Source organism: Choloepus didactylus, chromosome 5 (assembly GCF_015220235.1).
Source record: "Choloepus didactylus isolate mChoDid1 chromosome 5, mChoDid1.pri, whole genome shotgun sequence".
In the NCBI taxonomy this organism is placed as follows: Eukaryota; Metazoa; Chordata; class Mammalia; order Pilosa; family Megalonychidae; genus Choloepus; species Choloepus didactylus.
In genome coordinates this window covers 36,800,486-36,820,041 of record NC_051311.1, presented here as the reverse complement: position 1 = coordinate 36,820,041, position 19,556 = coordinate 36,800,486, and the positions used below count along the sequence as shown (strand labels likewise).

The following is a 19,556-nucleotide window of genomic DNA, read 5'->3' as shown; positions in this document are numbered from 1 at the left end:
GCAGGGGAAGGAGAAAGTTAAGCTGTGATCTTTTAATATGGGGTAATTTTTCATCAAGAGGTTTATATTAGAATGCACAGTCGATTCTGGTTATTCGCAGTGGTTATGTTTTATAGTCACTGTGAACAATGAGTTATTGAATACTGAGCTGTTGTTCCTAGGGCAAATACTGTGTTAGGTTGCTGCAAGCTTCTGGTCACAAAATTTAATCAACCAATCAATGCAGAACCTTGTTTATGTGCGTCTCTGTTTAAAGATGCGTTATTTAATATATATCATTGACTTATTACCACTGAACTTATGACCAGCAGCACTATAACAAACAAAAGCACTGAACGAGGCTTATCTAACATGTATATCATTTCTGTAAGGCACATTACCTGCTTCTTGAACTTAGCAACACCAGAGGAGCATTTCAGCCCTATGCTTGGGGACCACTCAAAACAGTGAAATCACCAACCAAAAGTACCAAAATGCAAAAAACATGGCAGTAAATATTTCATGGAAAGGATACTTGTTTATAGTGTAACAGCTCAAACAAGATCCTAAAGTGTCGCCTTTCTTGACCTAAGCTGGGAATGTGCATATCAGGTGACTCAAATTTTTCACCACTCTGTGCATGTCTGCAAATGACCAAGAAAGCCCAGAGAATATTGATTCTGGGGTTGCAAATATATTTTGGTGAGTAGCTGAATTAAAAAACACAGAGTCTGTGAATAATGAGGATCAGCTGTAATTCTTTCAGTATTCAATATGAGGTAGTCCTCTGTTGGATACTTGTCAAATCAAGGAGTATTTGAGAATCTTCTTTGTGCAAGGCTCTGTTACAGGTGCTGGATATCAAGTAATTTTTTTTATTTTGTTTGTGTCTTCAATAAAACCAAAGTCCCTCCTCATAGAGTTTTCATTTTTGTTTAAATTACTGTATAAAGCTTTGTTCTTTTTTGTTTAATAAAAGGATATGCTCTAGCTTTAAAGGTTCTAGAGAGGAAGCATATTAAGAAGTAGTGTTTCCCAAAGTGGATCTGGGAACACTAGTCAAGGGTTCTGTGGTCAAATAAATTGGGGAAACACTACATTGTATATCCCATCCCCTTATACCGGGATATCCATAAAACATTAAAAAATTGTAGGATCAGTGTTGTCCTGCCATAAAACAAAACTACTTGACTTTTTAAGTTCGGTATTTCTCTAATTTATTTGACCATGAAATCCCCCCCCCCCCTTTTTTTTCCCTTTTGGACATCTATTAATATCTAGTGGAACTTAATTTTCCATGAACAGACTTTGGGAAATGCTGTTACAAGGGAGTTCTTTGAGGAGAGGATAAAGGTTTGATATGGGAAAAAGAATAGGAAAGGAGACTTTATCATTCTATGTACAGGTAAGATTTCTGACAGAATATTAGTGATTTCAATTACATCTGTGGAGGAATTTCTTGACTATGAAGTCTGGAACCAGAGAGAGTTTGGAAGCCCTTTTTATAGAAAGGTTTATCAGGATTTCTTTAGGGGAGGGGCTCATAGAGAAAGTTACCTGCAATTGGGGACCTTTTTTCTTTTTTCAAAGAGAGAAAGCGTTTAATACTACACAGGATGAAGAAGATCATATGGCCTTAGGGTGCAGCAATCTGTCCCTCCAAGCCTAAGTAGTGCAGGGTTTTTATGCGTTCAAGCAAGGAGGGGGAGGTGGAGTTAGTTGTTACATTACAGTAGTAATTATACGCAGGGCTGAGACCAGGCTAGACTAACCATTACAATAGAAAGTGTAAACAAGGCTGAGGCTAGGCTAGAATAACCATTACAGTAGTACCTGGAAACAAATTGGGGACTTTTGAGGTCCATTTGGGTTCTGTAATCTGTTGCTTTTGTAGAAAAATCATCATTAATTTTTTTTCTGGTAACAGGTAAATTTTCTCATGAATATAATACTACATTCTTAAGATTATGGCTAGTGAGCAAGTATCATTTATGGTTAAGGTACTCTTGGCTTTGAGCTAGACTGGTAAGAATTTGACCTTAACCTCAATTCAACTTCCTGAAACTGGAGTCAACCTAGATTTGAGAAACATGGCTATTATATTCTCTAGTTATAATAGGATAAAGTCAGGATTCTTGAGATCATAATATCATAGCACTAACTGTAGTAATCCTTTCCAGATTTAATGCACTGACCATAATTTCTTTCTTTTGCAGGTATGATTTTTAACAAACATGATCAGGAGTTGAGAGACTTGGGCTATCAGAAACATGCCTTTAATATGCTTATTAGTAACCGCTTGGGCTACCATAGAGATGTGCCAGATACAAGGAATGCACTGTATGTTCCTTATTATACATTTCTGTTAACCCATTTTAATAACACTATGCTTTTAGTGCCAGTTATATAAAGTCATGAGGATGGCATTAGTATTTTGCAGTTAGGCTTCATTATTTAGCATACTAGAAAACATAAGACAGGTTTCCATTCATAATACTTAAAGCCTCATGGTCTGAGATTGTACTAACAAAGTTCTAGAGTTTGTTGTGTCTCTTAAAGATTTTAAATCATGTAGGAAAAAGAACGGAGGTGCTAATTGCATGTAATTAGGTAATCTGTGCATAAGCTTGTTTTAAATGTTTATTTATTGGATTCATGGCAAAAAGGAATTAAAGTCAGTGAAGAATTTTACTTATAATATCATCATTCTGTTCATTATATTTGTTCCCTTCTAAGGCTTTTCATTCATATGGTCAGTCATTCAGTCATTCCACAGACATTCATTCATTGAGCCCCTTCTATTTATAGACACTGTTTCAGGCCCTGGAAGTCAAGATAATAAGCCATAGTCCTTGAGTTCACAAGGCTTAGAGTCTAGCAGGAGAGGTGATAAGTAAACAGATAATTGCAATATCACATGAATGAGGACTGTAATAGGAATTGATCAAATAGGGGCACAAAGAACAGAGTGGTCACGAAAGGCTTCCCAGAAGAGGTAATAATTGAGCAGTGATTCAATGGGAAGGCTTTTCCGTGTTTAGGGAATAGCATATGGAAAGCATTGAGGCATAAAACTATTGTTTTTAAGTGACTGAAACACAACTTATTTTATCTGTAGTGGGAGAATGGCAAGAGTCTGGGAGATATGCAGGGCCCAAATATCAGAGGGATTTGTATACCATGCAAAAGACTTAGAGTGTCAATTTTATCTCTTAACGAAGTGGTTTCTTTGTTGTTTAGAAGCCACCTAACCCTTTTAATGCAATAATTGCTTACATGGAAGCTCTTCCCATATCTTGAGGTATTGTAGTTTACTTAAATCTTTTTCTATGGTAGGGCAAAAAGAAAATTTTCAAACAGAAAGTTTTATATTTCTGTTATTTCCTTTTGCAACATCATTGCGGGGACCTGGACATCAGCTTACCATTGCTGCGTTAAAAACCTGCAGTGATTTCAGCAAAAATATCTCACTTTTTTATATACCCTCTGCAAAAAAAAAGAAAAAATTATTTTTTAATGTTGACCTAAAAAGCAGGGTAGGAGGGAGAAATTATTAACAAAATATAAAACTCTTGAATAAGAAACCACATTGTTTTCTTAAAAATTTTTTTCATGTAATAAGTTTATTTACAAACATATCCAGTGTGCTATATTCAAGTTCAACAGAGTTTGATCCGGTTTTCAGGATTGCACTTCTGAGAACGTTCCTCTTAATAGCAATTTCATGAATGAACTAAAACATCCTTATTTCTTAAGCAGTTGGTATCTATACCTTACAAAGAAAAGTATAGCAAATCCAGATCCAAAGTGCAGAGCTATGATTCAGTAACCACCACTTGTTTTTCACTGAAAATGGCAAATTCTTCCCTTTTCCTTCGGCACGCCTCAGGTGGCTCCTACGGACCACAGAGGTGAGGAACCTCTGCGTGCTCTGCCCCAGCATGGGGTTGTTGGAGACTATGTGAAAGGCCTAGAGACCTAGGGTGGAAGAAATGGCAACATCAGTTCGCTATGCTTTCACAACCTTTTCTCCAGTGTGCAACTCTTACACATTTTTTAAGAAAATCTTTTGTTATAATATTTTAAGAGGCTGGACAAGGGGACATTAAATTTTTAATCAGTAATAACCTAAAATATTTGAGCCTTTTAAAATAATAGAATTTTCTCTTTACAGATGTAAAGAAAAGTCTTACCCAACTGATCTTCCAATTGCTAGCATTGTTGTTTGTTTCTACAATGAAGCCTTCTCTGCCTTGCTGCGGACAGTGCACAGTGTCATAGATAGGACTCCAGCACATCTTCTTCATGAAATTATCCTAGTGGATGATGATAGTGATTTTGGTAAGTAATATTGTAACTGGTAATATGGAGTTTAGGCTCACTTTCCATGTGATATTGACATATATCAACAAAGCTGGCAATTCTAACACATAAGATATTTGCATACAAGTGTATACCATTGCAGCTGAGCCAACTACAAATAAATGCCTGCCCATGCTTGTAGGATGATTTTCAGTTGAACTGCATTATATTTGTCATCTGTTTACAAACTTTAGCATCCAAATTTGGCCCTTGAAATTTGTCCTTGGCTTACCTTTTTAAAAAATCTTGATTTAAAAATAATTATAGATTAACAGTAAATTGCAAAGAGGCCCTGTTGACTCTTGAGTTCGGTTCAATGTGTGAGTATAATTCAGTGCCATTTTATCACAAGTTGAGACTCATTTGACCACCACAGCAGTCAAGATACAGAACTAGTCCATCACCACAGAGATCTCTCTCATGCTACCCCTTTAAATTCACACCCAACTCGCGCGCCCCCACCATCCTTAATTCCTGGCAACCTCTAATCTGTTCTCTTTAATTTTTTTTCTTTTTTTTAAAAGCAGTTTTGAGATAAATTCACATATCATGCAATTCATCTAAAGCGTACGACCAGTATCTTCTAGTATATTCACGGAGTTGTTCATTCATCACCACAATCAGTTCTAGAAGATTTTCACCTTCAAAAGGGGTCATTATGTTATCCAGTTCCATGTGTCATCCTCTGGCTTTCCTTCAAGTGATATACATGACTCTAAACTTTCCCTTTCAATTACGATTGCACCCATATATCATTGCTATTAATTACACTCACTATAATGTGTTACCATTACCTCCATCCATTTCCATACATTTACAATCAACCTTATTACATATTTTGCAGAAATTAAGCATCAGCCCCCCATTCTCTGCCCTCATTCTATCCTTTGGTGACCTATGTTCTAGATATTAACACCATGAGTTTGCTAGTTATATTTAGCTCATATTCATAAGGTTGTACAATATTTGTCCTTTTGTGTCTAATTTATTTCACTCAACATAATGCCCTCAAGGTTCATTCATGTAGTCACATGCATCAAGATTTCATTTCTTCTTACCCCTGCATAATACTGTATCGTATGTATATAACACATTTTGTTTATTCATTCATTGGTTGATGGATATCTGGGTTATTTCCATCTTTTGGCAGTTGTGAATAATGCCACTATGAATATCGGTATGCAAATGTCTGTTCATGTCCCTGCCTTCAATTCTTCTGAGTATATATCTAGTAGAAGTATTGCCGGATCATATGGCATTTCTATATTTAGTTTCCTGAGGAACTGCCAGACTGTCTTCAACAGCAGCTGTACCTACCAACAATGAATAAGTGTTCCTATTTCTCCAGTGTTTCTCCAACACTTATAGTTTTCTGTTTTTGTTTTTAATAGTGGCTATTCTAGTAGGTGTGAAATGATATCTAATTGTAGTTTTGAGTTGCATTTCCCTAACAGCTAGCAATGTTGAACATCTTTTCATGTGCTTTTTAGCCATTTGTAGTTCCTCTTTGGAAAAATGTCTATTCAGGTCTTTTGCCTAGTTTTTTAGTTGGGTTGTTTGTCTTTTTATTGTTGAGTTGTAGGAGTTCTTTATATATCCTGGCTATTAAACCCTTATCAGATAATGTGGTTTCCAAATATTTTCTCCCATTGAATAGGCTGTCTTTTCACCTTCTTGACAAAGTCCTTTGAAGCACTGAAGTGTTCAGTTTTTGAGGATGTCCCGTTTGTCTATTTTTTCTTTTGTTGCTCGTGCTTTGGGAAAAAGGCTTAAAAAAATATCATCTACCACAAGATCTTGAAGATGCTTCCCTACATTTTCTTCTAGGAGTTTTATGGTCCTAGCTCTTGTATTTACATCTTTGATCCATTTTGAGTTAATTTTTATATAAGGTGTGAGATAGGGGTCTTCTTTTATTTTTTTGGATATGGATATCCAGTTCTCCCAGCATCATGTGTTGAACAGACTGCTCTGACCTAGTTGGGTGGATTTGGCAGCCTTATCAAATCAATTAACTGTAGATGTGAGGGTCTATCTCTGAACTCTCAGTTTGATTCCATTGATCAATATGTCTATCTTTATGCCAGTACAATGCTGTTTTGACCACTGTAGCTTTGTAATATGCTTTAAAGTCAGGCAGTGAGAGTACTCCAACTTCATGTTTCTTTTTCAAGATGTTTTTGGCTATTTGGGGTCCTTACCCTTCCAAATAAATTTGATGATTGGCTTTTCCAGTTCCTCAAAACAGACTATTGGAATTTTGATTGGGATTGCATTGAATCTGTAAATCAATTTGGTTAGAATTGATATCTTAATGATATTTGGTCTTACAGTCTATTAACATGGAATATTCTTCCATTTATCTAGGTTTTCTTTGATTTCTTTTAGCAATGCTTTGTAGTTTTTTGAATACAGATCCTTTACATACTTGGTTAAGTTTCAATTATTCTTGTCACCAGGGCTCTTACCTTTAGATGGGACCAGTAATAATAGACCATTTTTTACAAATTTTTAATATTTATTTCTTTTAAATCTTGAGATGCTTTCTATAATGGAAAAGTGATAATAGTCTTCCCATCCCTTCCACCCCCCTGAGTAAAAGTATTCTCTGTATAGTTAGCATTGAACAGAATAATTGATGTGGTGTGGAAGTTTTCAAACTTTGTTTGAAGCAGAACTCCCTTTCCCAATAAGGAGAGAACAGAGCTACTCAGATTAAAATTTGGAGGGAGGGAAGGGGTCAGGGTCCTAGATTCTTGCCTACTTTGTTCCGTTTCACTGTTTGAGCAGTTCTAACATTTAGAAGAATGGTTGGAAACATCTACCACTGCCACCACCATGTCTAACAGGAAGTTTGAAAAAATCTAGGGCCACTCCTTGCTCTGACATATCTTAGCAGTGATGATGTTGGCCACATTTTGCTTATCTGCAATATTGGAATATTTATCCCTGCTCTCTCTTACTCACAGAAATGTTAAGAATCAAATGAAATTACATACAACATTGCTTTCAAAACTATGACGTGAATTAGAAACATAAGGATTTAAAGTTCTGGATGTTCCAATTCTCATGGTATATCTGATATGGAGTCTTTGGTTTTAACTGGGTTACCTGAGCTGTAGAGATTACTAGAATTCTGGAGGTATTTTATGCATTTTTTTTTTTATACTTAACTGTAAAATCCAGGAACCAGGATGGTACAGACAATTCCTTGAGGGCAGGAGCTATGTCTCACTCATGTTTGTATCTCTGGTATGTTTATACTATGCTTCATAATACCAGGTGTTTAGTAATTTTATGTTGAAAGAATGAACCTTAAAAGTTTTTTTTTTTAACTTTATATTTAGAGATAATAGGTTCACATGCAGTTGTAAGAAATAATACAGAGAGAGCCCATGCAGGCTTTATTCATTTTTCCCCATGGTAATCTTGTAAAGCTATAGTACAATATCACAGTGAGAGAATTGGTGTTGATATAATCCATTGATTTATTCAGATTTCTCCACTAGTGTAACACATACTCATTTGTGTGTGTGTGTGTAGCTCTATGTAATTTTATCATATGAGAAGGTTCATGTATCCACCACCACAGTCAAGATACAGAACAATTCCATTATCATAAGGATCACTTCTATTGCTCTTTCCTAACTACATCCATCTTCCTTCTAGTCTCCTTCTGTTGCTAATCCCTGGTTGCCACTAATCTGCTTTCTATCTCTGTAAGTCTTGTCAAGAATGTTAGATACATGGAATCATTATCTGACATTTTGGGATTGTCTTTATTCACTCAGCATTAATTCCTTTGAGATTCATCCAGATTATTGTGTGTATCAATAGTTCCATTCCTTTTTATTGCTGAGTAATGTTGTGTTTTATGGATATACCATACTTTGTTTAGTCATTCGCCCATTGGAGGACTTCTTGTTGTTTCCACTTGGCTATTGCAAATAAAGCTGCTCTGAACTTCACGCACAGGTTTTTGTGTGAACGTTAAGTTTTCATTTCTCTAGGAACAATGTCCAGTAGTGCAATTACTGGCTGGCTGTACCATTTTACATCTCACTAGCATGTCTAATTGGTCTGGTTTCTCCATATCCTCGCCGGGATTTGGTATTATTATTATTTTTTAATTTTAGCTATTCTGATAGATGCGTAGTGATATCATAGTGGCTTTAATTTGTATTTTCCTTAATGGCTTATTCTGTCAAACATTTTTTTCATATGCCTGTTTGCCATCTGTATAACATCTTCTATGAAATGTCTTCTCATTCTTTGGCCCATTTTCTAAGTAGTTAGTTGGTTTGCTTTTAGGAGTCATGTCCTACGTTGCCAGGGAGATTTACACCCCTGGGAGTCATGTCCCACGTAGTGGGGATGGCAGTGAATTTACCTGCTCAGTTGGCTTTGAGAAAGAGGCCACATTTGAGCAACAAAAGAGGTTCTCTGGTGGTGACTCTTAGGCACAGTTATGAGTAGATTTAGCCTGTCCTTTGTAGTAACAAGCCTCAATAAAACCACGTCATTTTATTGTTGATATGTGGTTTGTGTATATTTTCTCCTAATTTTTAGCTTTTCTTTTCATCCTCTTCTCAGGATCTTTCACAGAGAAAAAGTTTGTTTTTTTTAATTCAATTTTATTGAGATATTCATATACCATACAGTCATCCAAAGTGTTCAATCAGTTGTTCATAGTACCATGATATACTTGTGCATTCATCACCCAATCAATTTTTGAACATTTTCATTACATCCTCCCAAAATAAAAATAAGAATGAAAATAATAGTAAAAAAGAACACCCAAAACATCCCATACTCCCATATCTCCCTATTATTCATTTACTGTTTGTCTCTATTTTTCTACTCATCTGTAGTACACTGGATAAAGGGAGTGTGAGCCACAAGGTTTTCACAATCACACTTGGTTGGTGGTTTTTCTCTTTCAGTATCTTGAATATATCATACCATGCCTTCTCGCCTCCATGGTTTCTGCTGAGAGATCCACACTTAGTCTTTTTTTTTCTTTTTTAAATTTATTTTTAATTTTTTTATTGAAATATATTCACCTGCCATACAATCATCCAAAGTATAAAACATTTGTTCACAGTATTAACAAATAGTTGTGCATTCATCACCACAGTCAATTTTTGAACATTTTCATTACTCCAAAAAATAAAAGTAAAAAGAACACCAAATCATCCCATACCCCTCCTCCCCCTGTAATAGTCATTTACTTTTTCTCCCCATTTTTTTCTTCATTTGTTCATACGCTGGGCAAAGGGAGTGTGAACCACAAGGTTTTCAGAATCACACTGTTACACCATATAAACTGTATAGTTATTTGCTTGCCTTCAAGAATTAAGGATAATGGAGTGCAGTTCAACAGTTTCAGTTATTTCCTTCTAACTATTCTAATAAACTAAAAACTAAAAAGGGATATCCATATAATGCATAAGAGTTACCTGTAGAATGACCTGTTGTCTCCATTTGAAATCTCTCAGCCACTGAATATTTGGTTTCATTTCTCTTTACCCTTTTGGTCTATAAGGCTTTCTCAGTCACACAGTGCAGGGTCCAGGCTCATCCCCAGGAGTTACGTCCCACGTTGCCAGGGAGATTTACACCCCTGGGAGTCATGTCCCACGTAGTGTGGAGGGCAGTGAATTTACCTGCTCAGTTGGCTTTGAGAGAGAGGCCACATTTGAGCAGCAAAAGAGGTTCCCTGGGGGTGACTCGTAGGCACAGTTACGAGTAGGTTTAGCCTGTCCTTTGCAGTAACAAGCCTCATAAGGGCAAGCCCCATGATCGAGGTCCAGCCCACCAAGCTGGCAGCCCTGAATGCTTGCGAGAACATCAGGAACTCCCAAGCTGGGGAAGTTTTATATTTCCACATTTTTTTCCAGTCCCTCAAGGGGGCTTTGCAAATACATTTTTATTCTCTTCACAAAAGTTCCCTGAGCTGTATTGAGGCTTCATGCCATCCTATACAAACAAACAAGATCTCACTCCCTAGTCAAGTTTCCATGTAATTATGGTATTTGACTAAACTGACCAAACAAGTTAAATTATGTAGTCTGCTACAGAAAATATAGATTTTGCACCAAATAAACATCTCTTCCTTTGGTCCCACACAGAATCCACAGTTTTAAAACACAGTTAAATCATCCTCTACCCTTTAGTCTGATCTACCCCAAACTCAACCAAATCCATTTCATTCATATCTCCAATCAAAGTCTGATCTCCTTTTCAGCCTCTTTAACAGTTGATTCATGGGGTAGTGCTGACATTCATAGTTGCCAAACTCTGGCTCCAAGTCCCAGGTCCCACACAGATAACCAAAGCTCCAGGGACCGACCACATTACACACAAACAGCTCAGCATCAAAAAATTTAGACATAACTTTTTTTTTTTTATCATCATTTTATTGAGATATATTCACATACCACGCAGTCATACAAAACAAATTGTACTTTCGATTGTTTACAGTACCATTACATAGTTGTACATTCATCACTTAAATCAATCCCTGACACCTTCATTAGCACACACACAAAAATAACAAGAATAATAATTAGAGTGAAAAAGAGCAATTGAAGTAAAAAAGAACACTGGGTACCTTTGTCTGTTTGTTTCCTTCCCCTACTTTTCTACACATCCATCCATAAACTAGACAAAGTGGAGTTTGGTCCTTTTGGCTTTCCCAATCCCATTGTCACCCCTCATAAGCTACATTTTTATACAACTGTCTTCGAGATTCATGGGTTCTGGGTTGTAGTTTGATAGTTTCAGGTATCCACCACCAGCCACCCCAATTCTTTAGAACCTAAAAAGGGTTGTCTAAAGTGTGCGTAAGAGTGCCCACCAGAGTGATCTCTCGGCTCGTTTTGGAATCTCTCTGCCACTGAAGCTTATTTCATTTCCTTTCACATCCCCCTTTTGGTCAAGAAGATGTTCTCCGTCCCACGTAGACATAACTTTTAAGACTCATGAATAGATGTAACTGCTGTATGAACTTACAGTCTAGGAACCTTTACATAAACCTTCCGCTGATAACCCATGCTCCCAGATTCAGTTCTCAGAGTTTGCTCATTATTAGTAGTCCGTATTGATGAGGCATTGTAATGTTTGTCTTTTCATTTCTGGCTTCTGTCCTCACAGTCCATACACCTAGTTGCATACCTCACAACTTCATTCCTTCTTGCCACTCACTCATGTAAAAAAATTTTTATAATTGTAAATTTAATCATATTCATTGACTCATTTTACATTAATCACACTCATCCAGTCATCATTTTTTAATGTACTTACAGTATTGTGCTACTATCACACAGTATAGTGCTATCCATTTCTGGATCTATACAGTCAGTCCTCTAGAACATTCTTTACTCCTTCAACATCAAATGCCCGATCTCTACCCTCTTTCTGTCTCCTGATATCTTCATTTCTACACTCTTCTCCAAACCTCTCTCTTTTGTCTTGTTTTATCTGTCTGTAGCACTCACTTTAGTATTTCTTGTAGAGGAAGTCTCCTGTACATGAACTCTCTCAGTGTCTGTTTATATGTAAATATTTTAAACTCTCCCTCATTTTTTTTAAGTTTTCTTTTGAAATAAATTCAAACTTACAGTACCAGTTACAAAAATAATACAAACCCCATACACAGAACTCCAGCATACCCTAACGCCCCTCCACCGATACCCTGATCTACCAACTTTAATATTTTGTCGCTTTACCATTTCTTTCTTTCTTTTCTTTCCCTCCCTCCCTATCGTCCATCATCTATTGCTCTGTCTTCTGAACATATGAGAGCAAGTTGCTCACATCTTTAAACAAATAATATAATTCACATATACATTTCCTATGAACAAGAATATTCATTTATGTAATCACATTAAGTGTAGTTAAGAAGTTCAAGAAATTTAACATTGATACAAAGCTTACATTCTATATTTCATTTTTTTAAATTTTATTTTGAAATAAATTTAAAGTTATAGGAACAGTTGCAAAAACAATACAAACTCCATACACAGAACTCCAGCATACCGACCCCCTCCCCCGATACCCCGATCCACCAACTTTAACATGCTATCACACCGCTATTTCTCTTTCCCTCCCTCCCTCCCTCCCTATCATCCATCATCTATTGCTCTGTTCTTCTGAACATATGAGAGCAAGCTGCACACATCCTTGAACAAACACTATAATTCACATATACAATTCCCATGAACAAGAACATTCTTTTATGCAATCCCATTAAGTGCAGCTAAGAAGTTCAAGAAATTCAACACTGATACAAAGCTTATGTTCTATATTTCCCTTTTTTTTTTTCCTTATGTCTCAACTGTGTCCCTTTGAGCCTCCTGTCCTCCATCCTCAGATCCCATCCAGAATCATCCTTGGCATTCAATTGTCATCTATTTAGACTGTCTTTTTTTTTTTTTTTTCCTCAATTGTGGAAACATATATACAGCCTAACTCTTCCCATTCCACCCCCTCCCTAGGATTCCATTAGTGGGATTAATCACATTTAGAATGTTGTAGTGCTATCACCTTCCCACCATTCATTACTAGAAATTTCCCTTCACCTCAAACAGCAACCCTACACTCATTTCTTAACACCCCATTGCCCCTTCCCCCACTACTCGTAAACCATACTCTACTTTTCATCTCTATGATCATATTCTCTGATAATTTCTTTTGTGTTTACTGTGGGGCTTAAATTAAACCATTTATTTTAGGAGTGTGTTGTTTAACCTCCAGATGTTTGAATTTTCTAAGTCTCTGATGGTTATTGACTTCTATTTGTATTCCATTGTGGTCAGAGAATGTGCTTTGAATAATTTCAATTTTTTAAAATTTATTGAGGCTTGTTTTATGTCCCAGTCTGTGGTCTATTCTGGAGAAAGTTCCATGATCACTAGAGAAGAAATGTGTGTCCTGGTGATTTGGGATGTAATGTTCTATATATGTCTGTTCAATTTCTGTAAATCTCTTTCTCCTTTCTTTGTTTCTCTGTTGGTAGGTCTCCCTTTAGTATCTGAAGTAGGGCAGGTCTTTTATTAGCAAAATCTCTCAGCATTTGTTTGTGGAAAATTTAAGCTCTCCCTCAAATTTGAAGGAGAGTTTTGCTGGATAAAGTATTCTCGGTTGGAAATTTTTCTCTCTCAGAATTTTAAATACGTCATGCCACTGCCTTGTCGCCTCTATGGTGGCCGCTGAGTAGTCACTACTCAGTCTTATGTTGTTTCCTTTGTATGTGGTGAATTGCTTTTCTCTTGCTGCTTTCAGAACTTGCTCCTTCTCTTCAGTGTTTGACAGTCTGATCAGAATATGTCTTGGAGTGGGTTTATTTGGAGTTATTCTATTTGGAGTTCACTGGGCATTTATGCTTTGTGTATTTATATTGTGTAGAAGATTGGGGAAGTTTTCCCCAACAATTTCTTTGAATACTCTTTCTAGATCTTTACCCTTCTCTTCCCCTTCTGGGACACCAGTGAGTCTTATATTTGGACGTTTTATTTTATCTATCATATCCCTGAGGTCCATTTCGATTTTTTTGAATTTTTTTCCCCATTCTTTCTTTTGTTCTTTCATTTTCCGTTCTGTGGTTCTCGAGGTCACTGATTCATTGTTCATCTTCCTCTAGTCTTGTACAATGAGTATCCAGAATCTTTTTAATTTGATTAACAGTTTCTTTTATTTCCATAAGATCTTTTTTTTTTATTTACTCTTGCAATTTCTTCTTTATGCTCTTCTAGGGTCTTCTTCATGTCCTTTATATCCTGTGCCATGTTCCTCTTCATGTCCTTTATATCCTGTGCCATGCTCTCATTGTTTGTCTTTAGTTCTTTGATGAATTGCTCCAACTACTGTGTCTCCTCTGATAACTTTTGATTTGTGTGTTTGGGTTATCCATATTATCTGGTTTTTTCATGTGCTTAAAAATTTTCTGTTGTTTTTGGGCTCTTGGCATTTGCTTTACTTGGTAAAGTTCTTTTAGGATATGAAGGATTATTCAGACACCAATCTCTTAATTTGTCAGATCTATAGCTTGGTGGAGTACACTTTCTCTAACTAACCAGCAGATGGCATGTGTGAGTCACCTCTCCCCCTCAAATCTGTTCTCCCCAACTTTGTCTTTGTGATGTGTGGGGGTCTGGTTCTTGTGGGGTCCAGCTGGTGCACCAAGTTTGGGTGTGTTGTTGGTGCTGTCCACCCTGAATGTGGGGTGTGTCTCTGAGCTGTTAGGGAGGGAGGGCGGCTTTAACAATCAAACCTCCCAGGTGTTCCTGGAGATTTAAGGCTGTTGCAAGAGTCTAAACCTTCAGTTCAGTCTCACCACAGATTATCCCTGCCACTGACCCACAAGTCCTTGGTATTGGCGTAGGGTCCCTGGGATTTCCAAGTGGGTCCCTCTTCCAAGCTGTGCCCTTCTAGGTCCTCTGCTAAGGGAAGGTTGTCCTATGTCACAAGTGTGTGCCGTCCCTCAAGGGAAGTTCTGAGCCGCCGGGCTGTGTAGGTGCTTTCCCAGCTTGCTGTAAGGATGGCTGTATGGGGCATGTTAATTTCCCCCTTTTTGCACAGCTCTGCCTTCCCAGCTGGGACAATTAGCTGTGGGTACACAAAAAGCTATTGTCCATGCCCGATATTGTGGCGTGTGCACAGTGTTGCCGGAAACACTTCCCATCACACTGGGTCCCTTGGCGCAGCTCTGAGTTGTCACTCTGGCACTGGGCAGGAGCGTTCCCAGCCTGCTGGGAAGATGGCTGCAAGGGGCATGGGTTTTTTCCTCCTTTTGGCTCACTTCTGCCCTCCTTGCTCCGAGACAACTAGCATTCGGTGCACGAAAGACTATCTTCCACACCAGATATTGAGGTGTTTGCACAGGCCTTTCCTGCCATGCTTCACTGTGTGGTTCTCGCTGCCATATCTGCAGTTGCTTTTGGGTTTTTTTTTTTAAGAAAGAACTAGTCTGCCTCCAAACGCCAACCCACGGTTTCCCCACACCGCACTGTGGCTGCTGGACATTCATCAGGGTTACTCACTCATTTCAGAATGCAGACTCCCAGTTTCACCAAGTGCATGATCCCTGTGGATTTAGCAGACATTGTCCAGCTGGTGCATTGCTGGAACTGGTGTTCTGGGTCACTTTCTTGCCTCTGTCTAGTATTTTTCGTGGAGGTGTTTTTTTGCCCTGTATCTCCTAGCTGCTATCTTAGGTTCTCTCTCTCCCTCATTTTTGAAAGAAAGTTTTGCTGGATATAGGATTCTTGGTTGGCAGTATTTCTCTTTCAGTATCTTGAATATATCATACCACTGCTTTCTTGCCTCCATGTTTTCTGTTGAGAGATCTGCACTTAGTCCTATCGAGCTTCCCTTGTATGTGATGGATTGCTTTTCTCTTGATGCTTTCAAAATTCTTTCTTTGTCTTTGACATTTGACGATCTGATTAGTAAGTGTCTTGGAGTAGGTCTATTTGGATCAGTTCTGTTTGGGGTATGCTGTCCTTCTTGGACCTGTAATTTTATGTCTTTCATAAGAGTTGGGGAATTTTCATTGATTATTTCCTCTGTTATTCTTTCTGCTGCTTTTCCCGTCTCCTCTCCTTCTGGGACACCTATAACATGTATATTTCTGTGCATCATGTTGTCATTCAGTTCCCTGAGACCCTGCTTGTATTTTTCCATTCTTTAACCTATCTGTTCTTTTCTATGCAGGATTTCAGATATCCTATCCTTCAGCTCACTGATCCTTTCTATGCCTCTCCAAGTCTGCTGTTGTATGTGTTTTTTATCTCTCTTGTTGTGCGTTTCATTCCCGTAAGTTCTGCCATTTGTTTTTTCAAGCTTACAGATTCTTCCTTATGATCACCCATGTCTTCTTTATATCCTTCATCTTTTTTTTTTTACATTTTATTTTTAAATATATTCAAAGTTACAGGAACAGTTGCAAAAACAATACAAACCCCATACACAGAACTCCAGCATTCCCTGACCCCCCCCGATACCCCGATCCACTAACTTTAAATGTTGTCACACTGCTATTTCTTTCCCTCCCTCCCTCCCTCCCTCCCTCCCTCTCTATGTATGATCCATCATCTATTGCTCTGTATTCTGAACATATGAGAGGTAGCTGCACACATCCTTGAACAAACACTATAATTCACATATACAATTCCCATGAACAAGAACATTCTTTTATGCAATCCCATTAAGCGCAGCTAAGAAGTACAAGAGATTCAACAATGATAGAAAGCTTACATTCTGTATTTCCTTTTCCTTATGTCTCAGCTGTGTCCCTTTGAGCCTCCTGTCCTCCATTCTCACATCCCATCCAGGGTCATCCTTGGCATTCAGTTGTCATCTATTTAGACTTTTTTTCTTTTTTCTCAATTGTGGAAACATATATACAGCCTAACTCTTCCCATTCACCCCCTCCCTAGGATTCCATTAGTGGGATTAATCACATTTAGAATGTTGTAGTGCTATCACCTTCCCACCATGCATTACTAGAAATTTCCCTTCACCTCAGACAGCAACCCTACACTCATTTCTTAACTTCCCATTGCCCCTTCCCCCATTTCTCTTAAGCCATACTCTAGTTTTCGTCTTTATGGTCATATTCTCTGATAATTTCTTTTGTGTTTACTGTGGGGCTTAAAATTAAACCCTTAAATCCATAACAATCTTGTTTTTCTTTGATACCAACTTAATTTCAATAGGACACATAAATTATGTACCTATACTCCTCCATTCCCCCACCTTTATATAGTTCTTGTCAAAAATTACATATTTTACATTGAGTTCAAAACCACTGATTTATCATTAGAGTTTGTGTATTTTATATCATGTAGGAAGTAAATAGTGGAGTTACAATTCAAAAATTATTGACTTCTATTTGTATTCCATTGTGGTCAGAGATTGTGCTTTGAATATGTTCAATTGTGTTTTTTTTGTTGTTTTTTTGTTTTCTTGTTTTTGTTTTTTTAATTGATTGAGGCTTGTTTTATGTCCTAGCTTATGGTCCCTTCTGGAGAAAGATCTGTGATCACTAGAGAAAAATGAGTGTCCTGGTGATTTGGGATGTAAGGTTCTATATATGTCTGTCAAAATTCTCTATACCTCTTTTTCCTTTCTTTGTTTCTCTGTCGGTAGGGCTCCCTTTAGTATCTGAAGTAGGGCAGGTCTTTTATTGGCAAACTCTCTCAGCATTTGTCTGTCTGTGAAAAATTTAAGCTCTCCCTCAAATTTGAAGGAGAGTTTTGCTGGATAAAGTATTCTTGGTTGGAAATTTTTCTCTCTCAGAATTTTAAATGTCATGCTACTGCCTTCGCACCTCCATGGTGGCCACTGAGTAGTCATAACTTAGTCTTATATTGTTACCTTTGTATGTGGTGAATTGCTTTTCTCTTGCTGCTTTCAGAACTTGCTCCTTTTCTTCAGTATTTGACAGTCTGATCAGAATATGTCTCGGAGTGGGTTTATTTGGATTTATTCTATTTGGAGTTCACTGGGCATTTATGCTTTGTGTATTTATATTGTGTAGAAGGTTTGGGAAGTTTTCCCCAACAATTTCTTTGAATATTCTCTTCCCCTTCTGGGACTCTAATGAGTCTTAAATTTGGACATTTTATTTTATCTATCATATCCCTGAGATCCTTTTTGATTTTTTTGATTTTTTTCTCCATTCTTTCTTTTGTTCTTTCATTTTCTGTTCTGTGGACCTCTAGGACACTGAGTCATTGTTCATCTTCCCCTAATCTTATACTATGAGTATCCAGAGTCTTTAATTTGGCCAACAATTTCTTTTATTTCCGTAAGATCTTCTGTTTTTTTATTTACTCTTGCAATTTCTTCTTTATGCTCTTCTAGGGTCTTCTTTAAGTCCCTTATATCCTGTTCCATGGTCTTCTTCATGTCTTTTTTTTTTTTTTTTTAATTCAGTTTTATTGAAATATATTCACAAACCATACAGTCATCCATGGTATACAATCAACTGTTCACAGTATGATCATATAGTTATGCGTTCATCACCACAATCTATTTCTGAACATTTTCCTTACATCAGAAAGAATCAGAATAAGAATAAAAAATAAAAGTGAAAAAAGAATACCCAAACCATCCCCCCATCCCACCCTATTTGTCATTTAGTTTTTACTCCCATTTTTCTACTGATTTTTTTTCAATTTTTTAACTTTGTTTATCAAAAAATTAAAAACAAACAGGCAAACAACAACCAAAAAAACCCCACAACATTTCAAACAAAGCAATGGATTAAGGAAAACAAATAACCTAAAATAACTACTTTGCTTCCAATATGTTCCTACCATACCCCAAGAAAATTAATAAACCATGTCCAAACAGAGGAGTAAGAAAAACAAATAATCTAAAATAACTACATTGCTTCCAACATGTTCCTTCCATACCCTAAGAAAATTAACAACCCCTAAGAAAACAAAGGAATAAGAGAAAAAAAAAACCTAAAATAACTCTATTGCTTCCAACTTGATCTTACTATATCCAAGAAAGTTTACAAACCATAATCATTCCTGAGCATTCCCATAACATTGAGATTACCCTCCATAGTTTATCTGTTCTTATTAGATTATCATTCCCCCTCCACTAATTGGTATCTCTAGGTCCCCTACATTCTACAGTATAAAACATTGTACATTTTTCACAGAATTCACATTAGTGGTAACATACAATATCTCTCTTTTTGTGCCTGGCTTATTTTGCTCAGCATTATGTCTTTTTTTTTTTAATCTTCATTTTATTGAGATATATTCGTATACCACGCAGTCATACAAAACAAATCGTACTTTCGATTGTTCACAGTACCATTACGTAGTTGTACATTCATCACCCAAATCAATCCCTGACACCTTCATTAGCACACACACAAGAATAACAAGAATAATAATTAGAGTGAAAAAGAGCAATTGAAGTAAAAAAGAACACTGGGTACCTTTGTCTGTTTGTTTCCTTCCCCTATTTTTCTACTCATCCATCCATAAACTAGACAAAGGGGAGTGTGGTCCTTATGGCTTTCCCAATCCCCTTGTCACCCCTCATAAGCTACATTTTTATACAACTGTCTTCGAGATTCATGGGTTCTGGGTTGTAGTTTGATAGTTTCAGGTATCCACCAGCAGCTACCCCAATTCTTTAGAACCTAAAAAGGGTTGTCTAAAGTGTGCGTAAGAGTGCCCACCAGA

The 19,556-nt window shown here is 37.1% G+C and overlaps 1 protein-coding gene and 1 pseudogene across 4 annotated transcripts in view; one reads left to right on the top strand and one right to left on the bottom strand.

Annotated features, from left to right (window-relative positions):
* The window catches only part of LOC119533888 (polypeptide N-acetylgalactosaminyltransferase 11), a 112,111-nt gene that overhangs the window by 48,034 nt on the left and 44,521 nt on the right, over positions 1-19,556 (top strand). For 3 of the 4 annotated variants that reach the window (XM_037835769.1, XM_037835767.1, XM_037835768.1), the window contains exons 3-4: positions 2,196-2,319; positions 4,154-4,320. In XM_037835769.1, the coding sequence (XP_037691697.1) occupies positions 2,196-2,319; positions 4,154-4,320 (291 nt within the window). Of the gene's footprint in view, positions 1-2,195; positions 2,320-4,153; positions 4,329-19,556 lie in introns of those variants that run through there. The other variant, XM_037835771.1, reaches the window with a different exon arrangement.
* On the bottom strand, positions 3,590-4,731 carry LOC119533890 (annotated as a pseudogene).